The sequence below is a fragment of the Pteropus alecto genome, unplaced genomic scaffold (assembly GCF_000325575.1).
Source record: "Pteropus alecto unplaced genomic scaffold, ASM32557v1 scaffold22, whole genome shotgun sequence".
Classification (NCBI taxonomy): domain Eukaryota; kingdom Metazoa; phylum Chordata; class Mammalia; order Chiroptera; family Pteropodidae; genus Pteropus; species Pteropus alecto.
In genome coordinates, this window is record NW_006434839.1 from 19092473 (window position 1) to 19117105 (window position 24633).

Below are 24633 nucleotides of genomic sequence, written 5' to 3' on the forward strand. Positions count from 1 at the left end.
AGGAAGCAGACTGAAGAACCTTTACAGAAAGCTTCAAAACTGAGTCTATAGGATGTTAATAGGTATTTGGGGGAAAAGTTCTCCAGGTCATTTGAGAAAAGCTAGATGAACCAAAATTAAACTGGATCCTTCACTGGCTGCCTGGGGCACTGTGAGACCACAGAAACTGTCTACATACCACAGAGGATGGTTTAAAAAAAAATAATTTTAAGTTTTTTAAATTAGAGTTGTCATACAATATTGTATTAGTTTCAGGTGTACAACATAGTGATTAGATGTTTATAATAACTTACAAAGTAATAACTCCAATAAACCTAGTACTTATTTGACACCATACAGAGTTATTACAATATTATTGATTATATTCCCTATGCTATACTTTACATCCTCATGACTATTTTCTAACTACCATTTTGTACTTCTAAGCCCTTCCTCCTTTTCACCCATCCCTTCAACACCCACTCCCATCTGGCAACCATCAAAATGTTCTCTTTATCTATGAGTTTGTTTTTGTTTCTTTAGTTCATTTATTTTGTTCTTTAGATTCCATATGTAAGTGAAATCACACGACATTTATCTTGACTCACTCCACTCAGTACAATATACTCTAAGTCCATTCATTTTATTGCAAATGTCAAGATTTCATTCTTTTTTGATGGTTGAGTAATATACCATTATACATATATACCCTCTCTTCTTCATTCATTCATCCATGGTGGACATTCAGGTTGCCTCCATATCTTGACTATTGTATATAATGTTGCAATGAACATATGAATACACATGTCTCTTCGAGGTAGTGTTTTGGGTTATTTTGGATAAAAGAAGTGAGATAGCTGGGTCCTTCTTTGTCTTTTGTTATAGTCTTTGTTTTAAAATCTATTCTGTCTGGTATAAGTATTGCTACCCCATCTTTTCTTTCCTTTTCCATTTCCATGAAATATCTTTTTCCATCCCTTTACTTTCAGTCTGTGCATGTCTTTCAATCTGAAGTGAGTCTCTTATACACAGCATATGTAAGGGTCTTGCTTTTTTATCCATTCAGCTGCCCTACGTCTTTTGATTAGAGAGTTTACATTTAAAGTAATTGTTGACAGATATATAATTATTGCCATTTTAGTGTGTGTGTGTGTGTGTATTTAATCTTTCTTCTTCTTCTTCTTCTTCTTCTTCTTCTTCTTCTTCTTCTTCTTCTTCTTCTTCTTCTTCTTCTTCTTCCTCCTCCTCCTCCAAAGAAGTCCCTTAAACATTGTAATAATGGTTTGGTGGTGATGAAAAACTAGCTTTTTCTTGTCTGGGAAGCTCTTTATCTGTCCTTTGATTCTAAATGATAGTCTTGCTGGGTAGAGTAATCTTGGTTGTAGGTCCTTGCTTTCTATCATTTTGAATATTTTGTGCCAATCCTTTTGGTGCGCAAAATTTCTGTTGAGAAATTGGCTCACAGTTTTATGGGAGCTCCCTTGTAGGTAACTAACTGCTTTCCTCTTGCTGCTTTTAAGATTCTTCTTTCTTTGTCATTAACCTTTGGCATTTTAATTTTGATGTGTCTTGGTGTGCCTCTTTTGGTTCATCTTCTTTAGGACTCTTTGAAGTTCCTGGGCTTGTATGTCTATTTCCTTTGCCAGGTTAGGGAAGTTTTTGTCATTATTTCTTGAAATAGTTTTTAATTCCTTGCTCTTTCTCTTTTTCTGGTACCCCTAAGATGCAAATGTTGGTATGCTTGATGTTGTCCCATTATTTTCTGGTACTCCTAAGATGCAAATGTTGGTATGCTTGATGTTGTCTGCATTATTTTGGATTCTTTTTTCTTGTTGCTGTTCTGATTGGGTATTTTCTGCTATCTTATCTTTCAAATCACTGATCTGATCCTTTGCTTCCTGTAACCTACTGTTGATTCCTTCTAATGTATCCTTCATTTGTTACTATATTCTTCATTTTTGACTGGTTCTTTTTTTAATGTGTTCTATCTCCATTTTTATGTTCTCTATCTCTTTGAGAAGTTCTCACTGAGATCACTGAGCATCTTTATAACCAGTGTTTTGAAATCTGGATCTACTAGATCGCTTGTCTCTATTTTGTTTAGTTTTTCTTCTGGAGCTTTGCTCGATTCTTTCATGTGGACAGGTTTCTTTGTCTATTTTGGCTGCTTCCCTGTGTTCGTTTCTATGTTTTAGGTAGAGCTGCTATGTCTCCTGATCTTAGTAGAGTGGCCTTATGTATTAGGTGTTCTGCGGGGCCCAGAGGCACAGTCTCCCTAGTTACCTGAGCTGGGTACTCAAGGTGTGCTCCTTGTGTGGGTTGTGTGTGCTCTCCTGCTGTAATTGACACTTGGTTGCTGTTTGCATGTCAGTGGGTGGGATTGACCCTTGGGCTGATTGGTTGTGAGAACTGGCTATGACTACAGTGGAAGAGTTGTTGTGCATGGGCTGACCCTATGGAGTAAGATTCACTTTAGCAGGGCTCGGATACCTGCCCTGGCTTTTTTTTAGGTGTGTTGTTTGTAGAGGTGGTTGGGTGGTGTTCTGGTGTGGTCTGAAGCTGGCCACCAGGTGTTTGGTTCTGGGGTCTCTTGGGAGAGGCTTTGTTGCCAGCCAAAGTCAACTGCTGCCTGTGCCCTGCCTAGGGTCGCTTGGTATGAGTTACAAAGTGATGTGCAGATGACTGCTAGTTTTGCTGAGCTTGGAGTTGCCTGGGAGGGGCTAAGCTGTGAATCGAGGCTAGCTACCACTAGTGCCAGACTTGGGGCTGCTTAGCAAGAGGTACAGGGCATGCTGAGGCCAGACACTGCATGTTTGGGTTTTGTGAATCTTTGAGAGATTTTAGGGAAATGTAATGCTTGAGCCAAGACAGGCCTTTTTTATGGAAAAGCCACTGAAAGTAGTTTCGGTGGGCCCATAAGTTGGGTGGGGTGGGGTCTCAGGGAATCACCAGGGCTGGGTGAATGGTGTTAGCCAGGTTGATGGAGACTCAGTTATGGTATCTACATGCTGGGTGAGGGGAGGGCTCAACAAAGGAACAATGCTTCTGCCAGCACTTCCATCTGGGTGAAAGCTGCCCCTCCAGCCCTTTCTCTGAAGCCAGTCCACTCAGTTTTTTTCCTGTGTGAACCTGGAGCCTTTAGAGCTATTGCCCCAGTGCTGAAGCTCAGAGTAGGTGATTCTGTCAGAGAGTAGGTCCATGTGTGGGTCCTTTGAGAGGAATGCCTGAGACTCCAACAGCCCACCTTGTCACTCAGTCACAATCTACATTGGTTGATTTTCATAGCCAGAGTAATGGGACTTCTCTTCCTGCCACTGGAACACTGAACTAGGGAGCCTGGTGTAAGGCTGGGACCCCTCACTCCTCAGTGGGACCTCTGCAGTCAAGATACCCCTCCTGATTTTCAACTTTCACAAATGGGTGTGAAACCAGCCTGTTCCACATCTCCGCCCCTCCTACCAGTCTCCACATAGTTTTTTTTTTTTTATATCCTTATTTAGAGAACTTCTGTTCAGCTAGACTTTAGGTGATTCCTAATGATGACTGTTCTTTAGTTTAATTGTAATACTGATGTTGTCATGAGAGGTGACAAGCACAGCATTTGCCATCTCTGCCACGTTGATCCAAACTTCAGTGTCTGAAAAATTTTTAAAACAGAATGCATATTAACATGTACAGTATAAGGAAATACTAGTATGCGAGTACCATCAATATAAATAGGCCTTGACACTGGGTCAAATGATCTCTAAGAAAAGAGCCCTTCACCTATATCCTGCCTGAAGATAGAATTGGCCTCAGAGTGGTTGTGGCTGGTATTGGACCTATAATTGCAGGTAAATTAGTTAAAAGCGGGGAAGAAGACAATCTCTGGCTGGCTTTGAGCAGAATAGACTGGGTTAGCTCAGAACTATGCTTCTTTCTAGATTCTCCTTATGCCTAGACACTGACGCAAGCCTCTTCCTAACCTCCCAACCTTTGTTTTTGTGCTCGCAGTGTCATAACCCAAGACCAGGCCTTAGCTGATCTTCCTGCCTCCTTTTTCCTGTTTTAGCTGAATTCTCCAGACTGGACTTCTGAAGCACCTCTATTACCATATATATCAGTATGTTCCAGAATAAGATAACCCCCCAGGGCAATGTCAAGGAGTCCCTGTTCCAGCATTAAACACTGTACTTCTCTCTTTCCATAAAATATGCTCATACACAAAAAGCCATGTAAGATAATTAGGAAAAAATGTAGGGCTTCTTTAAACATAATTGATTTTTAGCTATTTGTAGAGTTTAGAGCTATTTCACTTAAAGCACTTTTCTATCATATGATAGAAAAGTTTATTATAAAAGATATTTTAGTATACATTAAGTAAAAGTTAATATGAAAATCCTTGTAATTTAGTGGAAAAACCAAATTTGGAATCAAGAAACTTGAATGTGAGTCCTAGTTCTGCTATTTGCCCTCCAGGTGACACACAAAAAATCATCTAATCTTTTTAAACCTTTGTTTACTTATCTATAAATGGGGATAATCATTACTGACCTCCCAAACCTCATGGGTCAATCTCAGGTGAAATAACATGTATCAAAGTACTGTGTTAACTAAAATGCCACACAAATGTGAGCTGCCTTTGACATAAACATTATACCCTAATGTGTACTCTTAAAGAGATGTCTACTTCTGATGACCGTTGTCCACCATTGGCTGACTTGAAGCCTTGGGCATAAACTAGGCTTCCCATATTGATGGGAGTTTCTGATTTGTTCTGAGGAGTGACTGATCCTTGGTCTCTATTATGTTCTCTGGATCCAAACATGGCCGACCCTCTTGGCCATGGTATAGTCACTGGGCCACTGCTGACTAAGGTGATTTTCTCAACTAGAGCTGGAAAGTATCACAGCCTCTCTTTAGCCAAGGAATTCTTGTATGCATGGCTGTTTGAGGAGCATGAACTCTTCCTGGCAATAAGAAGCAAATCTCACTCCAAACACATGATTCTCTCCATAGTGCTTTCATTGATGGAATACAAACATACTTCACACTCATATTTTAAATGGTAATTGAATAAGCACAACATGAAATAAAATGGTATTCTTTCTTTTGATAAGAACAGTTTACTGTTTGTCTAGAAAAGGTCTTTTCTTTTTTCATGCTTTGCTTTCCTTTGTTTCTGCCCTGAGATAGAGGTTTTAATGTGATCAACTTTAGAGATTGATAAAGGGTTTAGCTGCTGTCACGCAAATATTCTTTTATACCTTGGTTTTCCTCTTATATATAAGGAAAATGAAATATGGGAAAAGACTGAATCATAATACCAAAACACTCCCCCTAAACTGACTGCTTTTCCCCCAAATTACCACTCTGTGACATGACAGGTGTTATACACTCATTAGAGAAAGGAGTCGTTCTGTATACAGGCAAAAGAAGACAGTGTTTTGTGTCTGTTTTCAGAGGCCCTTTGGGCCATGTTGGAAGTAGCATTGGAAGGCTGAGGATGATGTCAAATGATGTTTTTCTTGGTCCAATAATTTTGTAGGACACTGAAAAATGGGTACTTAATTTACAGAAAAAGACGTTTTCTCTATATAAGACTATGCTTGGAAGGGTAGATAAAGAACCATTTATCTCTAGTTCTTCCATCACAGATATAGGAATAGAAAAATAGAGTTTATCTGGGCGTAAAAATACTTGCTAATAAACCTTTATTTTCATCAAGAAAAACCAAATGGAATCTTTCAAATGGCAAACACAGTAATTGTTGAAAGCAAAAGGTCACACTAGATTAGTTTTATTGAAATAAAAAAAGAAGAGATAAAAGTCTTTTTCCCTTTCTAAAACTAATTAAAGAAGGAGATGAAAGAACTTTGCTGTGGTAGACATGTTGCTCATTGAAGCTGGCTTCCATTTAATTTCATGCTGGGCTTGCTTAATTACTGTACAAAACACACTTGTGAGATTAGTAAACTTGTATGAGTGTGAATGTACACATGAGTTTGGCTGTAGATAAAATCTTGTTGAAAAGAAAAAAATTTCAGTAGATAAAGATAATCTATGAGATCTTATTTGCTATATCTAAACAAGGATATTTATATCTAAACGATACACTAATATCTAAACAAGGACAAACTACTTCATATTTGTTCATAATTGCACCCAAAGTATCTTTCAGGAGAAAAAATTCTGATTGTTTAAAACAATATGTTGAAGAATAATTATTTTGCTCTTTCTAGTGAAAGGCTATCGATAATTAAAGTCTTGATAATTTGCCTGTTTTATTACTATTTGAAGTAAAAATGATTGAAGCAATATGAGAGCTATATTCTAGTCTTTGTTCTGCTGTTATTTCATCACTTGTTAAACCATTTAAATTCTCTGGACTTTAGTATTTTTTGTTTGCAACAGGCTGTGGTAGAAAAGATGATCTGTTATTCTCCAAGTGAATTATATTTAGAGGCTAATATATTCCTAAGGTAGAGGAAACCCAGCTCGATTTACAAACTAACTTAGAGATGACCACACCCAGACACAAAATTCCAAGGAAGTACAGAACTATAATTGATGCATTTATTTTCATGGCTCTTACCTTTTATCTTATAATGAACGCATTTAGGTGTCTAGGAAAACATATACATAATATCAGCAGGATAACTCCATCAGGGCAGCCTGTTTAATGAATTTGTGTCTCATATTTGCTACTTTTTAAATATATACACAATAAAGAGTTGTTAAATGCTTCATTAAAAAGCAGTCCATGATTATACTTACCTTTTAGTCTTATGCCAATAAGATTTGTTTTTAAGAGCTTAGATATTTGCTGATGTAGTGTAAGACCAATCGAGTACAACAATTCTATTCACATAGCTATAAAGTCAATTAAGTGCTAGTTGATGATTTAAGAGAGCATTTTAAGCATTTCTTACCTTAATTTCCAGTATGTTTTCATTGCCTATTGAGATCATCACTGGCTTTTCAAAAGGCTTAAACACAGGATTATGCACATAAATGAGATCAAAGTATTTGGAATGGATCCCATCTAACATGAAAAAGGCTTTGGTTTTCAGAGGGAGTTGCAGATTCAGCTGTTGTAGTGAAGGAGTTGTACAGCAGATTATCTCTGAATTAGAGCGATGTTGACACGCCTATAGCAAGACACAATTATTCACTGTAAACAAAATATAGCTTGACAACATCAATAGCAACTTTCACACTTCACTGTTTCAATCAACTGAAAGATATAATTTTTGAAAAATAATCTGCATTTAACTTCCTAATGTTGAAGAACACATTTCTGGAAGCACGAGATACAAAATTATCTAGACAGTGCAGTCTTCACCTCCCTGGAGTAAGCTGCATTGATTTATCAGAAACTGGCTCCATCACTTTATTTTCCTTAAGAAGACAGGACAGTCACCTGGAAGGACTATGAAACAGCTATGGCAGAGTGGGAGCAGAATTTTATGCTATTAGAAGTCCTTATTCACATCCTAGCTTTAAACCAAGCTATGAGAATCAGGGCAAAACCCTTACTTGGAGACTCAGTTTCCTCATTTAGAAAGTTAAGATTAAAATGTCATTAACAATGTGGGATACTACATGGTAAAGTGCTTTGTTAACTGCCAAGTACCATAGGGCTCACATTATAATTAACTATGTTGCTAGGTCATTTTATTAACGTATTTTAAGCTATTAATTACTGAGTGCCGGGTTCTGTGCAAAATACTTTGCAACATTGACCTCATTTAACTCTCACAACAATCCTATAAGGTGGGTGCTATGATTACCCACATTTTACAGATGAAGAAACTGGGCTCTTTGGGCTTACGTCATCAGACTAGGTCACACAGCTTTCAGTGACAGAGTATGGAACATAAATCTTAGGTCACTGGCTCCAAAATTAAGTGTCTTAACTCCCACGCTGTACGTATTGCTTCTTCCTCACTCTGTAGTCTATGTTGGTAAATCTTTCACTATACTCTCTATTTTACAAAGTCTCTGCTATTATTATTTTATGACCTTTCATCTCTCATTTCAAATATTCCTCTTTGGAATTCTGATTTATGGAAGTTTGGAAAATGTGGTTCTCTCTTGATTGTGCTTAGACTACACCAGCAACACAGAGTGGTACAGTTAGGGTTAAATGGTTATGCTTTTTTCCCCAAGGAAAAGACAAACAAGGAACAACATCCCTTAGATTTCCTTTTCTTTGACAAGTAGAGCTGGAGATAAAACAATTACTTATGCCACAATAGAAAAAAGACTCAGGATATACATAAAAAGCACAAACAAAATTGAGTATTTGACACTTTCTTTTAAAAATAATTTTAAAAATTATTCTATATTTTAAATGTGTATTTTAAATTTTAAAGTGTATGCTGTGTGGATTAAAAAAATAATACACAGGTATAATATGAATAAAATACAATTTAGTTTTATATCAAATTCATGTTATAATGTTAAAAGTGATTTATTCCTATCATCTTGAAGAATTGAAATGAACAATTTTACTGCCATCACAATAATTCTCTACATAATAACAAGAAATCTGAAAATTATACAATCAACTGCTGGCTTCTGAGACAGAAAACACATTAACAAATTAATAAAAATTGTGTTGAGAAGGTGATTAGTATTTTTATTTTTAAGGATTTGGGTTTATTGGACTTAAAGGATTGTGGCTGGATCGTTATATCTAAATCAGACCTGACCAAGAGTTTTTATTTGCTAAATAATGAATGGGTTCAGTTAATCATGGTCAGTTTTAAACTCTACAAGCAGCAGGGAACATGGAATATGTGTCTCTTGATGAGATAGTTTCCACACACAATAGTCAAACAGATCTACCAAACTTTTCCTTCTTGTCCAATTCTAATGCATAGCTCTATTGTACTAATATATTTGTGGCTAAAACAATAGAAGTTTACATTTATGGTTATGTGAACAGATGAAATTTTTATCTTCTATCATTGTTTGAATCTTTCTTGGGAAATACCACTTTTATGTCTCACGCCTAGGAGATTTTAATAAATATTTGGTTACAAATGAGTGAAGAAAGCCAAGAGGAGTTCTGTGTGTCATTATTATACTGGTGAGAGAGAAGGAAGAAAATTTAGCCATTTTTTTTTAATAACTCAAGCTTGGTGAGAATTAGATAAACTAATAATTTCTCATATCTCTACTTTAAAAAATCATATGCCAACACCAAAGGGGGTTACAGTTATTCTTATTTGGATAATAAAATAATATTATACTTGGTTGTGGAGAACTTGTCCTTTAAATTAATAGCAGTGGTATTCTAACTTTGTTTGTGGCCATGTACGGGGATTGGTCTCAAAGCTCTCTACTTCATACAGTGACTCCCTAGAGTACAATCTCTCAGGAATATGATAAAAATCTAATAATACTCTTTAGAGGTGATGCAATGTGGCTGATTGAGAAGGTCAAGAAAAATCTCATTTGAGGTGACCTTATTGTTTGGTGATTTGGCTTGACATTTTTAGCCCCAAATTGGTTTTTGTAATTAAAGAACACAGTGACCTTAGTCTTCTAGAAATATTGGATGGGTAATCTAAAAGAAAGTACTATAATTCAATCTGTCACCTTCCTAGTTGAGACCCTGCTTGAGAAGGGGCACTGAGAACTTTCATTCTAAGTCAAGTGGACGAGTCCAACTAGATTATGGTATTTTATATTAGAGAAAAACAATAATAATATACAATCTTTGTAAATAACTCCAACCTTCCTAAGGTCTAAACTAAAACCATCATTTTAATGTGACCTATATAAATGTTAGAGCATAAAACAGGTCAATCACTTTCAAGGAGGCATTTCGTTAAATTTTGATTGACCTTGCAAATAAAAGAAGAAAAGATGGAGAAACACCAAAGAACATACAAGCTCTAGGACATAACAAGAACTCAAATGCTCTTTCTCATTACTTGATAACATCATAACAAAGGGACAAGAAGAATGGGAAGAAGTGGATGAAAGAAAACACTGTGTGTCTGCCGCTTAGAAAGACAAGGATGCTCCTTCAAGATTAAACACTTTACCCATGGGTTTTATTTGAGCAAAAGGGTTGATGTTCTATGGTGCATTAAGAAAAGGGGGATGAGGGAATATAATGAACTGAATATTTGTGTTCCCCCTCCAAAATTCATATGCTGGAACCTTAATCCCCAATGCGACGGTATCTGAAGGTAGGGCCTCTGCGAGGTAAATTAAGTCATGAAGGTGGCATTCTCATTAGTGTCTTCATAAGAGGAGACACAAGATAGCATGCTTCCTCTTTCTCTACTCCGTTTGAGGTTTCAATGAGAAGATGGCCTTCTGAAAATGAGGATAATACTCAAATCTGCTGGCACCTTCATCTTGGACTTCCCAGCCTCCAAACTGAGAAATAAATTTGTTTTTTATAAGCCACTCAGTCTATGATATTTTTGTTAAAGCACCCCAAACACACTAAGACAGGAAATGATGTGGTTTATATTTGCACTGTCTTTAAAAACACTGCCTCAAGTTGGTAATCATCATTTATCTTAACATATATGTGTATGTGTTGTTTTTTACAATGTTAGCCCAGACTAGATAATTTTAGTTGCTGAATAAAAAAATACTATTTGACCTACACTACAAGGAAGGTAACTAACAAATGTTAAAGGCGAATGAAAATGTCCTTTGAACCGTGAAAGCCGGTGGTAGAGGCAGAGATGCAGAACTTTAAGCACAACCATCACTCAAAGGACTTACCACTGTAAAGTTCCTTTCTGCTTCACGCACATTTATCACCATCCTCAGGACACTAACTGAATTCAGGTTTTTTCCAACACCTGTTATTGTGCTCCCACCACTGGCAAAATAAAAATAGAAAAATAGTAATACTGAGAGATTCTTTTCCTACCAAGTATTTTAAGACAGAAGTTCAATTAAATCACATGTAGTGATTGCAAGGTTTAGGCACGGCCAAAGTCAGCGGTGACTCTTCTTGGGAAGCAATTTATTTAACTTGAAAATATTTTTAAAACTTCATATTTCATAAGCTGAAGAAATGCATTTGTCTTTTTATTCATCAAATAAGCAAAAGAAATTTTTTTTTCTCTCTGAAAAAAAAATACAAAGAAAAACAAACTATAGTTGCTAGACTGACAGAATTAAAGGAAACAAGGCAGATTGAACTGGGTCCAATGAGATGTTGATTCAAAGGGACTCTAGTATAGGGAAAACCTGTGTGTAAAGCAGGCAGGGCAACAATACACTAAGGAATGGGGGGAAAAAAGGTGATTCCACTTTTGGGCACTAAGGTTGTTAGTATAGAATTAACATGTAGAGAATATAAGCGCATAAATAGTAGGATGTCATATTAAACTGTTTTACTGAAATCCATTCACAATGTAAGAGAATAGGATTCTTGGCACAAACTAGTACTGATAAAGTCAAACTGCACTCAACCAGAATGCACTTTTTACTCCTGAACTGGAAAGGCAGCCTTCAAAAGAAATGCAACAGCATCAAAGCTGGAGATAAATCCTCATTTTCTCTTGACTATTTGACAGCCAAGTTATCCTTATGTCTGTTATTTTCCTGTACCTATTAGAAGTTTTTACTTACCTAATAAAAGATTTGGTTGGATAAATTTCATAGACAATGGGGTCTTCCCGGTAACTGAAGCTGTTAGTCTCTCGGTTGGCTAAGTCAATTTTCAGTTTAATAGGAAACTCAGTTGGAGTGGTTTGGGCTGGGGTATAACATTCGAGAATACTATCTGACACACTGTACCAAAAAAAAAAAAAAAAAAAAAGAAAACGTACTTTAGCTTTTAAAGATACACATATTTTAAAATTATATTCATAAATCAAAAGGATATCACTCAATGGCTCCTAAATGGAAATTTCCTGATGTGGTCTAGAAAAAAGCTCTTTTAATGTAGGTTGTTTACATTTGACTAGATCCCAAATTTAGTTTTGTTTAGGCTCCTTGACAACAAAACATTTAAGAAATTTTTAAGGTATCCTTTATGTGTACAATTAAACTGAGCTCTTCCAACTCTAAGAAGCAAAAATACATCTCCTCTCCAAACCCATTCTCCCCTGTGTTTCTCACCTCCTCAAAATGATTTAATCTAATTGTAAATGTTGATGGAAATGTTTATTTTAATTTATTGTCAATTATCAGAATCTCACAGGTCATAGCATAGCTAAGATACTAAGATATAATATGAGAGAGGTGAATGGAAAAATAAAATTTAAAAACAGAATCAATAAACAATAAGAGAAGGATAGAAAAATGAGCAAAAGGGAGTAGATGGTTTGGTAAGGACGAAATTTTATCAGCAAGAGAGTAAATGATAAATATCTTGACTTTCCACCATAAAAAAAGAATATTTTTGTCTTGATTTATTAGATTCTATATTAATCCTACATGACTGATGCAACGAAAAATAAATTTACAACACCTTTTCAAAGTACAGGTTTTTCCGCCAACTGAAATGTGTCTAGAATTCCCACTGTTTAGGTACTTTCCAGTTAAAGTAAGTAAAGTGCCACCAGTCTTAGGACCGTAACTTGGAGAAATACTTGTTATTATAGGATCCTGAATGAGAGATAAAAACAAAACAAAAAAAAGTAACTTGTTAATTTTATAATTTTAAATAGGTAAACAATTAAATATCCTACTTCTTGAGATAAGTAATGCTTAGACCTACCACATAAGAAAATATACTATATTGCGCTGTCCCTCGACCATTTGAAATAATTATGGACATATTGAAATGCTCATTCATTGCAGGACCAACTGTGCATTTCAATCTGAAACAAAACAAAACAAAACAAAACAAAGTTTAATATGTTACAAATGCAAAAGCATTTTCTGGTTTGGCTGTTTTATATTAGGGGAACTTGACTCCAAATTGTGAGCTGACCACTCTGACTAGCAAGCAGAGTTTTGTGGTAAGCATTAGGGCTGAAAGTTGTATAACTCTATTTCTATACTATTAATACTAAATTTCATACTGACTGCATTGTATTATTTATATAGACAAAGCAGGAAATGTTAAACCTCATCATTGTAGACCTCACCAATTGAAAAGTTCATAATCTAAGTCTAATTTTATAAAATTGTAGGCATAATATGTGGCATACTTAACAAACAGTATGTTAGCAGCATATGAAACCATGGCTAAATACATATAAGTCAAATCTCTTCTTTCGAGTATGTCAATAGGAACAGTTCTGTGATTTCACTTGTCTTATGTTTATTGAAATTACTTAAAAAATAATGAACTTGTGATAGGTTTTTCATAGGATTATTTTGAATAATCTTATAGTCTTGAAAAAGTAAAAATATAATTTATTTTATTAAATAACTTTTTAAAGAAATGTTGCAATTTTACGGGTTATAATTTACTCATGCAATGAGTAAGAACTTACAAGGTAGATTTCCAGAATGAATTTGTTTTGCTATTAAGCTAAAGAAGCATGACATTAATGGATGTTTTGGTCTCAGTAAAAATAAATAGATTTTGACCTTTGTGTAATCTTGAAAGGTCTACTAGGCATAAAATAACCACTTGATAGTCTAGGTTCAAGCATAAAACTTTAAATGTCTGGTTATTGTTATCACATGATAGCTAAAAATTTCTGGATTCTCATTATGGGATTCAGATCTTATAGAAGGTATGTCTAGAATATAGTAGAACAGGCATAGGTCTTAGATCAGGAAAGCTGAATTCAAAGGCTTCTTCTGCTCTTACTCTCTGGATTACCTCTGCTAAGCTACACTCCACTTCTCTAAACTTCAGGAACCACCTTTGTAAAATAGGAATGGTGTTGCTATCTCCTGGGATTTGGGAATGGCCAAATGAGATACACTCCTTACACTATAGTGCCTATAAACATCATTGAATGTAAATTTAAACTCATCAAAAAAAGGTCTCAAAAATGTGATTCAGTTTCTCCACCACATTTCTGAGGTTTAAAAAGTCGATATAGAAGAGAAGGTCTATACTCAGCTATTTACTGATTTTTAATAGAAAAGGCCATTAGATAATACAATTGAAGCCTTTAAAGGTGGGGTGACCCCAACCAGTGCTTTCAAGGGTCCTTAATTTCTGATGAGTTGCTATAAAAATGGCTTAAAAAGTACTAGATGTCAAATTCTTCACCTAGGTAATAACATCTTTCTCCCTCATTAATCCTGGTAGTAAATAGGTAGTAAAAACAAAAAGCCAAATAAATCCACAAAAGATGTGATAGGCCAAGACCCTTTATAATTTAAGAGATTAACTTTTAGGAAAATTTTTTTACAAGCATTCATTTAAAAACAAAACCTGTCTTCCAACCATACCCCAGCAAAGCATTTTAAAATCCTTACGTATTTGTTGTACTCTCACTTAAGGTCAAGGTGCAGCTCTCATTTCCAAGGAGAATTCTGGTTTTCTTTAAATCAAATTTATTATTCCTCCTGAATCCAAAGTCCCAGCCACATATGGTCAGCACTGTCCCTCCTTCCAGAGGGGCACTAGTTGGGAAAACCTACAAGGACAACAAAGAACTTAAAAAGCCCAATATATTATTTTTCATATGTGTTGAAAACAAAAAAATACCTATCCTTAAATAGTCTGAAATTCTACTCTCCCATTACCTAAAAAAATTGAATTTTCCCTAAAGGAATAATGGTCACAAATTTCAGAGAATCTGGAACAAATATTAAAACTATCTGGGAGCAAACATTAAAACTATCTGTACAAGCCCAGGAAGTAGAGTCCCAAACAAGATGAACCCGAAGAGGTCCACGCAGACACACTATAATTAAAATGCCAAAGACAAAACAAGAATCTTAAAAAGCAGCAAGAGAAAAGCAGTTAGTTTTCTGTAAGGGAGCTCCCATAAGACTGTCAGCTGATTTCTCAATAGAAACTTTGCAGGCCAGAAGGGATTGGCACAAAATATTCAAAATGATAGAAAGCAAGGACCTACAACCAAGATGTCTCTATTCAGCAAGGCTATCATTTAGAATTGAAAAACAGATAAAGATCTTCCCAGACAAGAAAAAGCTTAAGGAGTTTATCACCACCAAGCCAGTATTTTAAGAAATGTTAGAGGGACTTCTTTAATAAGAAGAAGGTAAAAACTATGAATATTAAAATAGCAATAACTACATATCTATCAATAATTATTTTAAATGTAAATGCTCCAATCAAAAGACATAGGGTGGCCGAATGGATAAGAAAACAAGACCCTTACATATGCTGCTTATGAGACTCATTTCAGATTGAAAGACACACAGACTGAAAGTAAAGGAATGGAAAAAGATATTTCATGGAAATGAAAACAAATAAACAAAAAAGATGGGGGTAGAAATACTCATATCAGATAGAATAGACTTTAAAACAAAGGCTTTAATGAAATGATCACCATATTAAATCTAATTAATATCCATTACCATAAAAAAAGGCTTTAATAAGAGACAAAGAAGGACTCAGTAATCTCGCTTCTGAATATTTATCCAAAGGAACCCAAAACAATACTTGGAAAGGGCATACATGTGCATCCATATGCTCATTGCAGTATTATTTACAATAGCCAAGATATGACATTAATGGATGAATGCATAAAGAAAGGGTGTGTGTGTATATATATATGTGTGTGTGTGTGTGCACATCACACACACACACGTCACACACACACACACAGAGGTTTAAAACCAAATCACAAGTATTCGTGGTCATATTAATAATAAAGAAAAGAGAGAGCAAAGTGTTAACTGGTAATCCAGAGCTTTCATTTTAGGTTTCCCTTCAACTGTTTTCTCCTCCATTTGTGCATTTTCTAGTGAATCATTCATTCAGTAAATATTTATTGAGTATTCACTGTGAGCAAGGCCACCATGGTAGGTACACGTAGAGAGTGTTGTGCTGAATGGAGCGAGACAGAGAAGGACAAATGCCATATGATTTCACTTACATGTGGAATCTAAGGAACAAAATAAATGAACAAAAGAAACAGAAACAAACTCACAGGTACAAAGAATATTTTGATGGTTGCCAGATAGGAGGGGAGTTGAGGGGATGGTTGAAAAAGGGAAAGGGATTAAGAAGTACAATTAGTAGTTAGAAAATAGTCATGAGGATGTAAAGCAGCGCCTAAAGAATAGAGTCAATAATAACGTAATAGCTATGGTGTCGCCTGGGTATTAGATTTATTGGGGTGATCACTGTGTAAGTTATATAAAAGTCTAATCTCTATGTTGTACGCCTGAAACTAATATAATATTGAATACTAACTGAAATCGAAAAATAAAAAAATTACTAAAAAAACCTATCTGACATGCTGATGAAACAAGTTGTTTTCAGGAGATCCAGAGATGGGATAGAGAGCAGATTCAGCTTGGGTGGGAATGAAGGGTCTTCTTGAGCCACTCTGAAATGAATTTGTCTTCTAGGAAACTTCTGAGCTGAGGAAGACATACTCTAGACCCAGACTTCTACATGGTTGTAACTCTGATTATAACTCCTTCATGGGCCTCCATATCACACTCTGCCCCAAACTCCTTCATGGGCCCAAGAAGCTAAGCTCCAACATAAGCCTTGCTTGTATACCAGATGAGTGGGTGCTACATTCTTGATAAGAAAGTCATATGGTAAAAATACCAGCAGCTTTCATAATATCAAACATATAGATGGTATTCAATACATATTTGCCATTCATTCATTATTTATAAATCATCTAGTATGTGCCAGGCAGCAACATGTGAATAAGTACATCTATTTCTTTATATTTGTTAATTCACATTTATTGATTTGCAATTTTTTCTTCAAATATGGTCACTATTTGATATATATCAGTTGATACTTAGCCTTTAAAAAATGATGTAATATTTAATATACTCAATATGTTATTTCTATTAGAAAGAGATAAAAACAGAACTGGCGAGAACCCCAAATGTGATCTTATAACTGCACCCAGCACTTACAGCCTTTTCTTTGATTCGAGCTGCTTTTGCCTAGATAATGGCATTGTGACTCACTTGGTGTTTTTCCCTCTGCCCTTATCCTTCTATCTTTGTACGCCTACTCCCTTAACCATTAAGCTTTAAGACATAAGGTTAGGGCCACTGTCAAATCTTTTAAGACTGAAGCCTCAGGTCTATCTATCAGGAGGAAAGTAACTCGGTTGCATTAAGGATAACATCTTGGCTTTAGGTGTGTTTCAGCCCCAGGCCTATCGAGGAAGAACAGCCCCACAGGACCAGGACCAAGACCAGGACGGGACCAGGACTGGATGGGATAGTGCCATGGCTGATTCCAGAACTGGACACGATGATGAATTACCCCATCCTTGTTCAATCAGCAGTACCCACAACCCAACTCCCTCAATTTCCATGACTAAGGATTTTTCCCCTATATAATCCATCCCCTGGAGACACCCAGGGGTGGGGTATCAGGTCTTTGAGTGGTAGCTCACCTGTGTCTCTGGGACTTGCAGCTCTTGAAGCCTTACTTTCTTTGCAGCAAAACTTGTACCTATCTCACTGACTTAGACGCACGCAGGCAGATGAACCCCTTGCTCCAATAACGATCAGTATTATAGTAATGTTTCTAATGATCTCCCTTGGCACTATTTTACATCTCATTTCTAGGCTTGATCCCCTTCTCCCTTGTTCAATGTTAAATAAGTAATAGGTTCATTTTATCATTGCAGGTTCAATTTTGGTGTGTTAGAAGTAAAATTTGAAATTATTAATAAATCTGCCAACTGTAAGATAGCATTAGGCTCTTAGGAAGTCTATGAGACAAAGATTATTAGACTATAACTATTAAAACAAAACAAATTTCCAAGTTAAAAATAAGCTTCTCTTCAGCAGTTCTGTGACAATTGAGAAAGGAAATGCTCTTTTGGGGGGACATATTGTAAATTGTGCTGTAAAGTACAATGGTGGGAAAACAGCACCGCTACAGACACAAAAACCAGTAAAGGTATTTGTTTAAGGCTAGTTAGTGAAAGTCTAAAAGTGTTCTTTTGTAATTTAGAAGGGCTTTTAGCAAAATTCAAATTTGCAAAGGTTCCCATCCCTCCCAAGTAAATAGTCGCAAACTGAAGTCTTAACTTATCCTTGTTTACCAAGCCTCTTCGAAGTCTTAGCTCAGTGCTTTTATGATAGCTATTTTTCCCATTAAGATCCATTACACAGTTAACTTACCTCGTCTATGTCTAACCAAATGAGAACTGCCAGGAAAAAAAATATATTTATTATTATGTTAGAAATTCAGCAGAAGAATAAGATACCTAACCCTCCCAGACTCTCTTCAGCCTGAGGTGGTGACATAGCTGCTGTTCTCTGTTTTAAAGAGGAAACTTCCCCATAGAAAACAGCTGCCTAAGGCCCAATCCCACTGGCTAGATCCCCTTTTCTATGTAAAAATTGAAGTCTGTCACTCTACATCATTACTTTCTACATAAAGTAAAGGGACTGGGTGATGCTTTGACAAAAGACACTGAGAGGTATTCAACTGGTGCACTGGCAATAGAAATAGCCATCATAAAATCTCAGCTAGACCATCAAGTTTCAAAAGACTGACTTAACTAGCTTTTCTCTCCAGACTGAAATACTAGAGGGGGACATCTAGGATTTCCCATAGTTTATGGGGCAATGTTTTCTCTTCCTGGGGAAAAGGAAGGAAGCAGAATTGGACTACACACCCTTGGATAGAACCAACAATTGACTGGCACACTGATTATCCTGAAGGGCAGAAAGACTCTGTGGGAAGGAATTGAGTGTCTGGCACAAAGCAACAGAGGCTGGGTCTCCCACCTGTTTGGACAGGGGAGAAATAGCCACAAAAGTAGCTATCACCCTCTAATTAGGTGAAAATGATTTAAATGGTCATGTTTTCAAAATCCATCATGCTAATACATGAGAAATCTAGAAACAACAAAAAAACTTGGAAAATTAAAATTTGAAATGTATCATAGTAACGTAAGATATTAACAAGGGGAAACCAGGTCAGGAGTATATAGGAAAACAGCAACAACAACAAAACTTGGAAAATTAAAATATGCCTCTTCAATAGGAAAAAAGTCACAAATATATTGGTAGTAGTGTATTGCCTGTATGATCCCTCCACCCACAAGATATTGTTCTTGCTTCTTATCTGAGTCTTCTGATCAATTAATAAACTGTTTTATTGTCTCACTGGGACTGAATTCAATCCAACAAGATATGACAATTCTATTTTGATAAATTCAGAATACATTGGAAAGTGCTCTTCCTTTGCAGAAGCATTTCTTATTGCTCTTTAAGATCAGATAACATGTTTGAAACAAAATAATGGGCTTGCAATCTTGAAATCTCTCATATGCGGAAGTGCAAAGAATTTCAGCCACTGAACATCACGTACCTTGAAAAACAGGTTAACTTACATTTACCAGAAAGTGAAACTTTATACGTTAGCTGGGTTTTGTACCTATAGAGTTTAAGACAGATAAGAAAAAGATGAGTAATCTGTCTTATTTTTTTACAGTAAGAATGCTGAATGTCACGCTCTGGTGCAGCATGAAATCTTCCTAACAACGATGAACTGAAAGGGGTTTATGGGCTCAGCTGCAGTATTTTTCTTCTAACCATACAGCCCCCACCTCACCGACTGGTGCGTGACACAATGCAACCATTTAAAATCGCCAACTAGAGTGCTGGAGCTAGGAAAGGTGAGAGAGGTGGAAGATTCAAACATTATGAGAGATCTCCTGGTTCCAGAAAATTCTGAAATATTTACTCTGTTTTTAACCATTTTAATATAGCTTTCATGACTAATAAAAAGAAGCCCATGGGTCAAAATTCAATGTTTCAAATGTACAGGTTCTCAATCTGCTCTTTATTTAAAACACCAGCTTGGATATTTTTGAAATGAAGTTGTGATTTAACTGTGCGTGTGTACACACACACACACACACACACACACACACACACACACACACACTCCTCATATCTCTTTCATGGAATAGCTGAGCTCAGCTTTCTACTGTCTCAAATTGCCAAGGCTGTGTGTTTAAAAAAGCATTAAATTCACACACACACACACACACACACACACACACACACACTCCTCATATCTCTTTCATGGAATAGCTGAGCTCAGCTTTCTACTGTCTCAAATTGCCAAGGCTGTGTGTTTAAAAAAGCATTAAATTGCTTGTGGTTTAAAAGGTATATTAAAGAACAACAAAGAAAAAGGTATATGAACACTATAGTACAAATTTAAGTTTGTTTTCGCACTATCTTCTAGTTTATTCTCTGGCCAATCAAGCTAAGTCTTAATACTTGTGTCACACCCAACAGAAAATAATTTTGTTTAAAACCCAGTCACTCAGTGCAAATCTTGTCCCAAACCGTAACTAAATGAAAACAGCCATGCACTTGGGGGCGGTTCCTGTTCTGACTTGTACTCTCTATTTACTTGGGCTTGAATCAGGCGACCGAGACCTTTAACTTGAATCTTTCACAAGAATCATTTACTAAAGTCCAAATGCTCTACAGTGCAGACAGAGAAAATACACACTGGGTCCTTACCAGGGAAGCAAAATATGTTTGGATCAAGACGTTTTAAAAACTGTCAGGGAGGTTTTCATAGTGCCAAATGTATGCTTAAGCAAGTAAGGCAACAGGGAGGGACAGTGGCTACAATACCAGGGCTGAAGTACACTGCAAGAAGCTAAGTTCTCTAATAGTAGGAGGCACTTCTGTTGCGTTCAGGACTGTACCTCCTCAGTGTCTAGAAGAGTGCCTGCTGCGTAGTATGCACTCAATAAATATTTTTGGAATAAATTAAAGGATAAAACGGCTCACAGAGTACAGACATTAGTATAGCTGCACCTTGATGGCTCTTCTAGGAACTTTGAGAGAAGGTGCAAGCCACCCATGGGTATTGACTTGCTTTCCACACTGCCCTGGCAAATAACTTCTTATCTGTGACAAGATGAGATCAGACAGGAAGAAATCTTTTGTCCTGTCTGCCCCAGCACTGCTGGGATCTCTAGCTTGCAGAGTTCAGGCTAGGGCTCTGGGTTATGCCATAAGCAGTCTCTGTCTTTGGTGGAGGCTCACGTCCATGCAGCTGGTACATAAAGCGGGTGGTGGGGAACCACGGAAGGGGTGAGTCATGAGGCAGCAGGTCCTAGTGTGAGGACATGGGGAGCAATGCTGCTTGTTAGCCACTACTCTTTTATTCACATAGCAGTAAGGAAGAGCAATTGGCAAGGAGAGAATCTGCTTAGAGAGTGTGAGGCAAGCACTTCAGGTGCAGGACTCAGGAGGTGTGGCCAGACACCACCCCAAAGGAAACACCAGGAGGCAGACGGGCCTTTGGCTGATGTCTCACAGCTAAATCAGTAACCTGACTTCTGAATTTTTTTTTTAATGGAATATGTGTTTACCAAAAAACATATTGATAGCTGCCAGAGATTCCTACCTCGTAGATTGTAGGATGACAGATGTCCTGAGTCCAACTTCCATTGGGGCATTCCTCCATTCGCACACATTTGTCGTGGCACCAGCCACACTGCACAAAGGGAGGAGCAGAGAGACACTGACTGCAGGACTGGAAATGCTCACAGCCCAAGCCATTCAGTGGAATCTTGGTGATCTGTGAAGAAAAATGATGGAGAGGGCTTCTAGAAGGTTTTCTGTTTGTTTGTTAAATAAAAACTAAATACACCAAAGATACATGTAAATATAATTTTACAATATTTACTAGAGAAAGCACCTAGGTATGCAAATCATGTAATAGTAAGTGATAAAATAAAAAAAAATCAAATTCCTTTCTTCCCTCTACTGTTGGCATGTATGTGATCGAAGTTAGCATTACTGTCCAGTGAACACAAGCATTGTCCTAAAATTCTAGAGGTTCTATTAAGTAGAAACATTTTGCTCTGTCTGAGACAATTTTAAGATAACAAGAGAGTATAATTTAAGCAGCTGGAAAAAACACTTGAACCCCTGGGAAATTCTAAGTAAGTTTACATGTCATTCTGCATCAAGATGCACTTCCTTCTCTTGGAGAGAAGGGGACACTGGCTGGCATCAGATTCTACTACGTATTTTAGGATTTATCTGCCTGCACTAGAGTTCTTCCCTTAGGACTGCAATTCTAATTTTGTGTGTTTGTTTTTCTCATTGAGAAATATAGGACAAAAGGAGAAGTACACATTACGAATAGGATCTCCCTTAGGTCCAATTTTCCCTGAATAAAAATTTAACTTGATTTCAGAAGATCTCTGAAATACTCAAGGAAGAACTTGATAGAGGAGAGATGAATCCAAGATAGAGAAGTTAAAAAAGGGTCACATAACACTGGTTATAAATATCCACTTAGGAAGAACTGCATCCATGGTACCTCCTCGTGCAAACAAGGCTTACCTTCTTCCCAGTGACAACCAGTGTGTAGCCATTTTGGTTTAATGGGTGCTCTACAATCACTTCAGGAGACACAGGGTGGGAATCCAGGTGAAAATTCACATGAGGGGTTGATGATCCTGATCGAGAAACCACAACCTGGCAAACAAAACAGAAAACACCTCTGTTCCAACAAGGTCAGTTTAAATATAAGTGGAAAATATGGAAGATAATGGTAATAATAGATTAGGAGAGCTTGTGAGTGTCTGAACTAAAGGGCCAACAGTTTATCTCATGTAAATCAATATGGCATCTTCTAATCTCCTGTCTTGAAGACAATTCATCCGAACCCCCAAGACAGACATTTCCTATGATCTCTTAATGGTATCTAGGGGAGAGAATCTTCCAGTCGATCAGCCAGCACATGCAGACAAATCCTCACGATTGTACTGGGAACTGGAGGAGCCAAAACTCTCCCCAGAACAGATGACCTCACTTATGCTCCAAGAATTCTGGATTATTTTTTAATCTATCCTCCTGACTCTCCCCACTAGGCAGCTTCCCTTGACGTAATGGAAAGTGTAGTGAATGGGATTCTGGAGACCTGGATCTAGTTCCAGCATTGCTACTCTTAAGCCATATTTATTGATCTTTTGAGGTCAAAATAGGCCCTCGGCTACTTTGAAATGATAGGCTGTCATTTTTACAAACCATTGTCCAACCACATGGAATCACTTGGGTTATAAATAAAGTTCTGCCTCTTAGCCTGGTTTTATAATAAGGTCTGATGGTTTTAACAATGCTTTGGAAATGAGATTTAATAACTGGTGTCATTCTCGCTTTCAGGTATTTCTAATTTGGGATACTTCTCAGGTATATAATTTCCATCTGCCCTGTTGCCAAACCCAGTAATAATGAAGTCCGGGGGTGAAATCAGGACAACTATCTGAGATGAACATTGTCTTTAGAATACATATGATGTATTGTTAAATAGAATACTTGAAACTTATTTGATTTTATCAACCAATGCCACCCCACTAATTTTAATAAAAAACAAGAATGGCGCTGAGAGATTTTCATTCTTAAATGGAGGAACAGGAGGCTGAGCACAGCTCTGGGTTTGCAATTGACTTTGTGAAATTTCTCTACATCCCAAATACCCCTTTAGGTTGCACTGAAAGTGTATCTATTTGCCATGGGTATGAAATCACAGGATAAACATGGGTATCTAAGAGACTAGGATTAGTTAAATAATCACTCCTTTTATCTCATCTTTCTCATCCATAAAATGGAAATGAAAATCACAAGACTATATTACTGCTTAGTACCCTAACAAAGTCGCACACAACACATAAATGTTCTGGGGAATCAGTAGTAAATTTTTTTCTTTAATACAATAAAGGAGTCAAATAGCCTGAAACAACTTGGGAAAAGTCCCAAAGCACCTAATTTGCTCCCAGAGAATGAATTGTTGATAGAGAAACTAACCAAGTTCTTATAGAGGCAAAGAAATTAAACATCATGACTTTTTTCCTAACATCTGTTTTACCCCAAATATTCAAAACATCTCTATTAAGCAGGGTGACGGTCTTTGCACAGAAGTTAAATGATGAATCAAAGATCATCTGGTCAGAATGGAAAAGGGTAGAAACTATTGTTATTCCTAAATTAGGGCCAAATAGGTATTTGTGACTTTTGCAGGCAAAGTAAAAAGTTCAGTTACCAGTCCTACCTCCCTCTGGGTGCTGCATATAAGCAGAGTATCAGGACATCAGACTACTAAAGCCTCTATCCCAATTATCCAGGTTTCAGTTATCTAATTTTTCCATCTTAACTCACTTCTGGTGCTCTCCGTCTTTTGTTTTTCCTAAACCCTACCCTCTTTTCTCATATTTTCCTGATTGTTGCCAATTATTTCAAACTACAAAGATTAAAAACCAACCAACCAACCAACCAACCAACCGAAAAACCTCTTCTCTTATACATGAGTCAAAAACAAAACAAAACACAAGTCTCTCTTAATTCTCTGACTCTGTTCTCTGCCTCCTTCTGTGCTTTCCATTTCACTGAAGATTATTAATCCCTATGAACTCTGCTACAGATATTTGCATTTTGAGTCTGGCTCCCTTGTATCTTCCATTCTATTCAGACCTGCTACACAACAATTACCTGCTCATACCTTTTTCTCCTGTCTTCTTGCTCTTTTTAATATATTTTCCTGCATCTATAATAAGCAATCTCTTCTTAATAACTAGGTCATCATCTTTGACTTTATCAAATATC

The 24633-nt window shown here is 36.7% G+C and overlaps 1 protein-coding gene across 6 annotated transcripts in view; it reads right to left on the reverse strand.

Annotated features, from left to right (window-relative positions):
• The window catches only part of MET (MET proto-oncogene, receptor tyrosine kinase), a 113465-nt gene that overhangs the window by 26329 nt on the left and 62503 nt on the right, over window positions 1-24633 (reverse strand). For all 6 annotated transcript variants that reach the window (XM_015588345.1, XM_015588344.1, XM_006910585.2 and 3 more), the window contains 8 exons: window positions 22375-22509; window positions 21428-21601; window positions 14335-14495; window positions 12668-12770; window positions 12419-12555; window positions 11575-11736; window positions 10717-10816; window positions 6891-7109 (listed from right to left, as the gene is read on the reverse strand). In XM_015588345.1, the coding sequence (XP_015443831.1) occupies window positions 6891-7109; window positions 10717-10816; window positions 11575-11736; window positions 12419-12555; window positions 12668-12770; window positions 14335-14495; window positions 21428-21601; window positions 22375-22509 (1191 nt within the window). The remainder of the gene's footprint in view (window positions 1-6890; window positions 7110-10716; window positions 10817-11574; window positions 11737-12418; window positions 12556-12667; window positions 12771-14334; window positions 14496-21427; window positions 21602-22374; window positions 22510-24633) is intronic.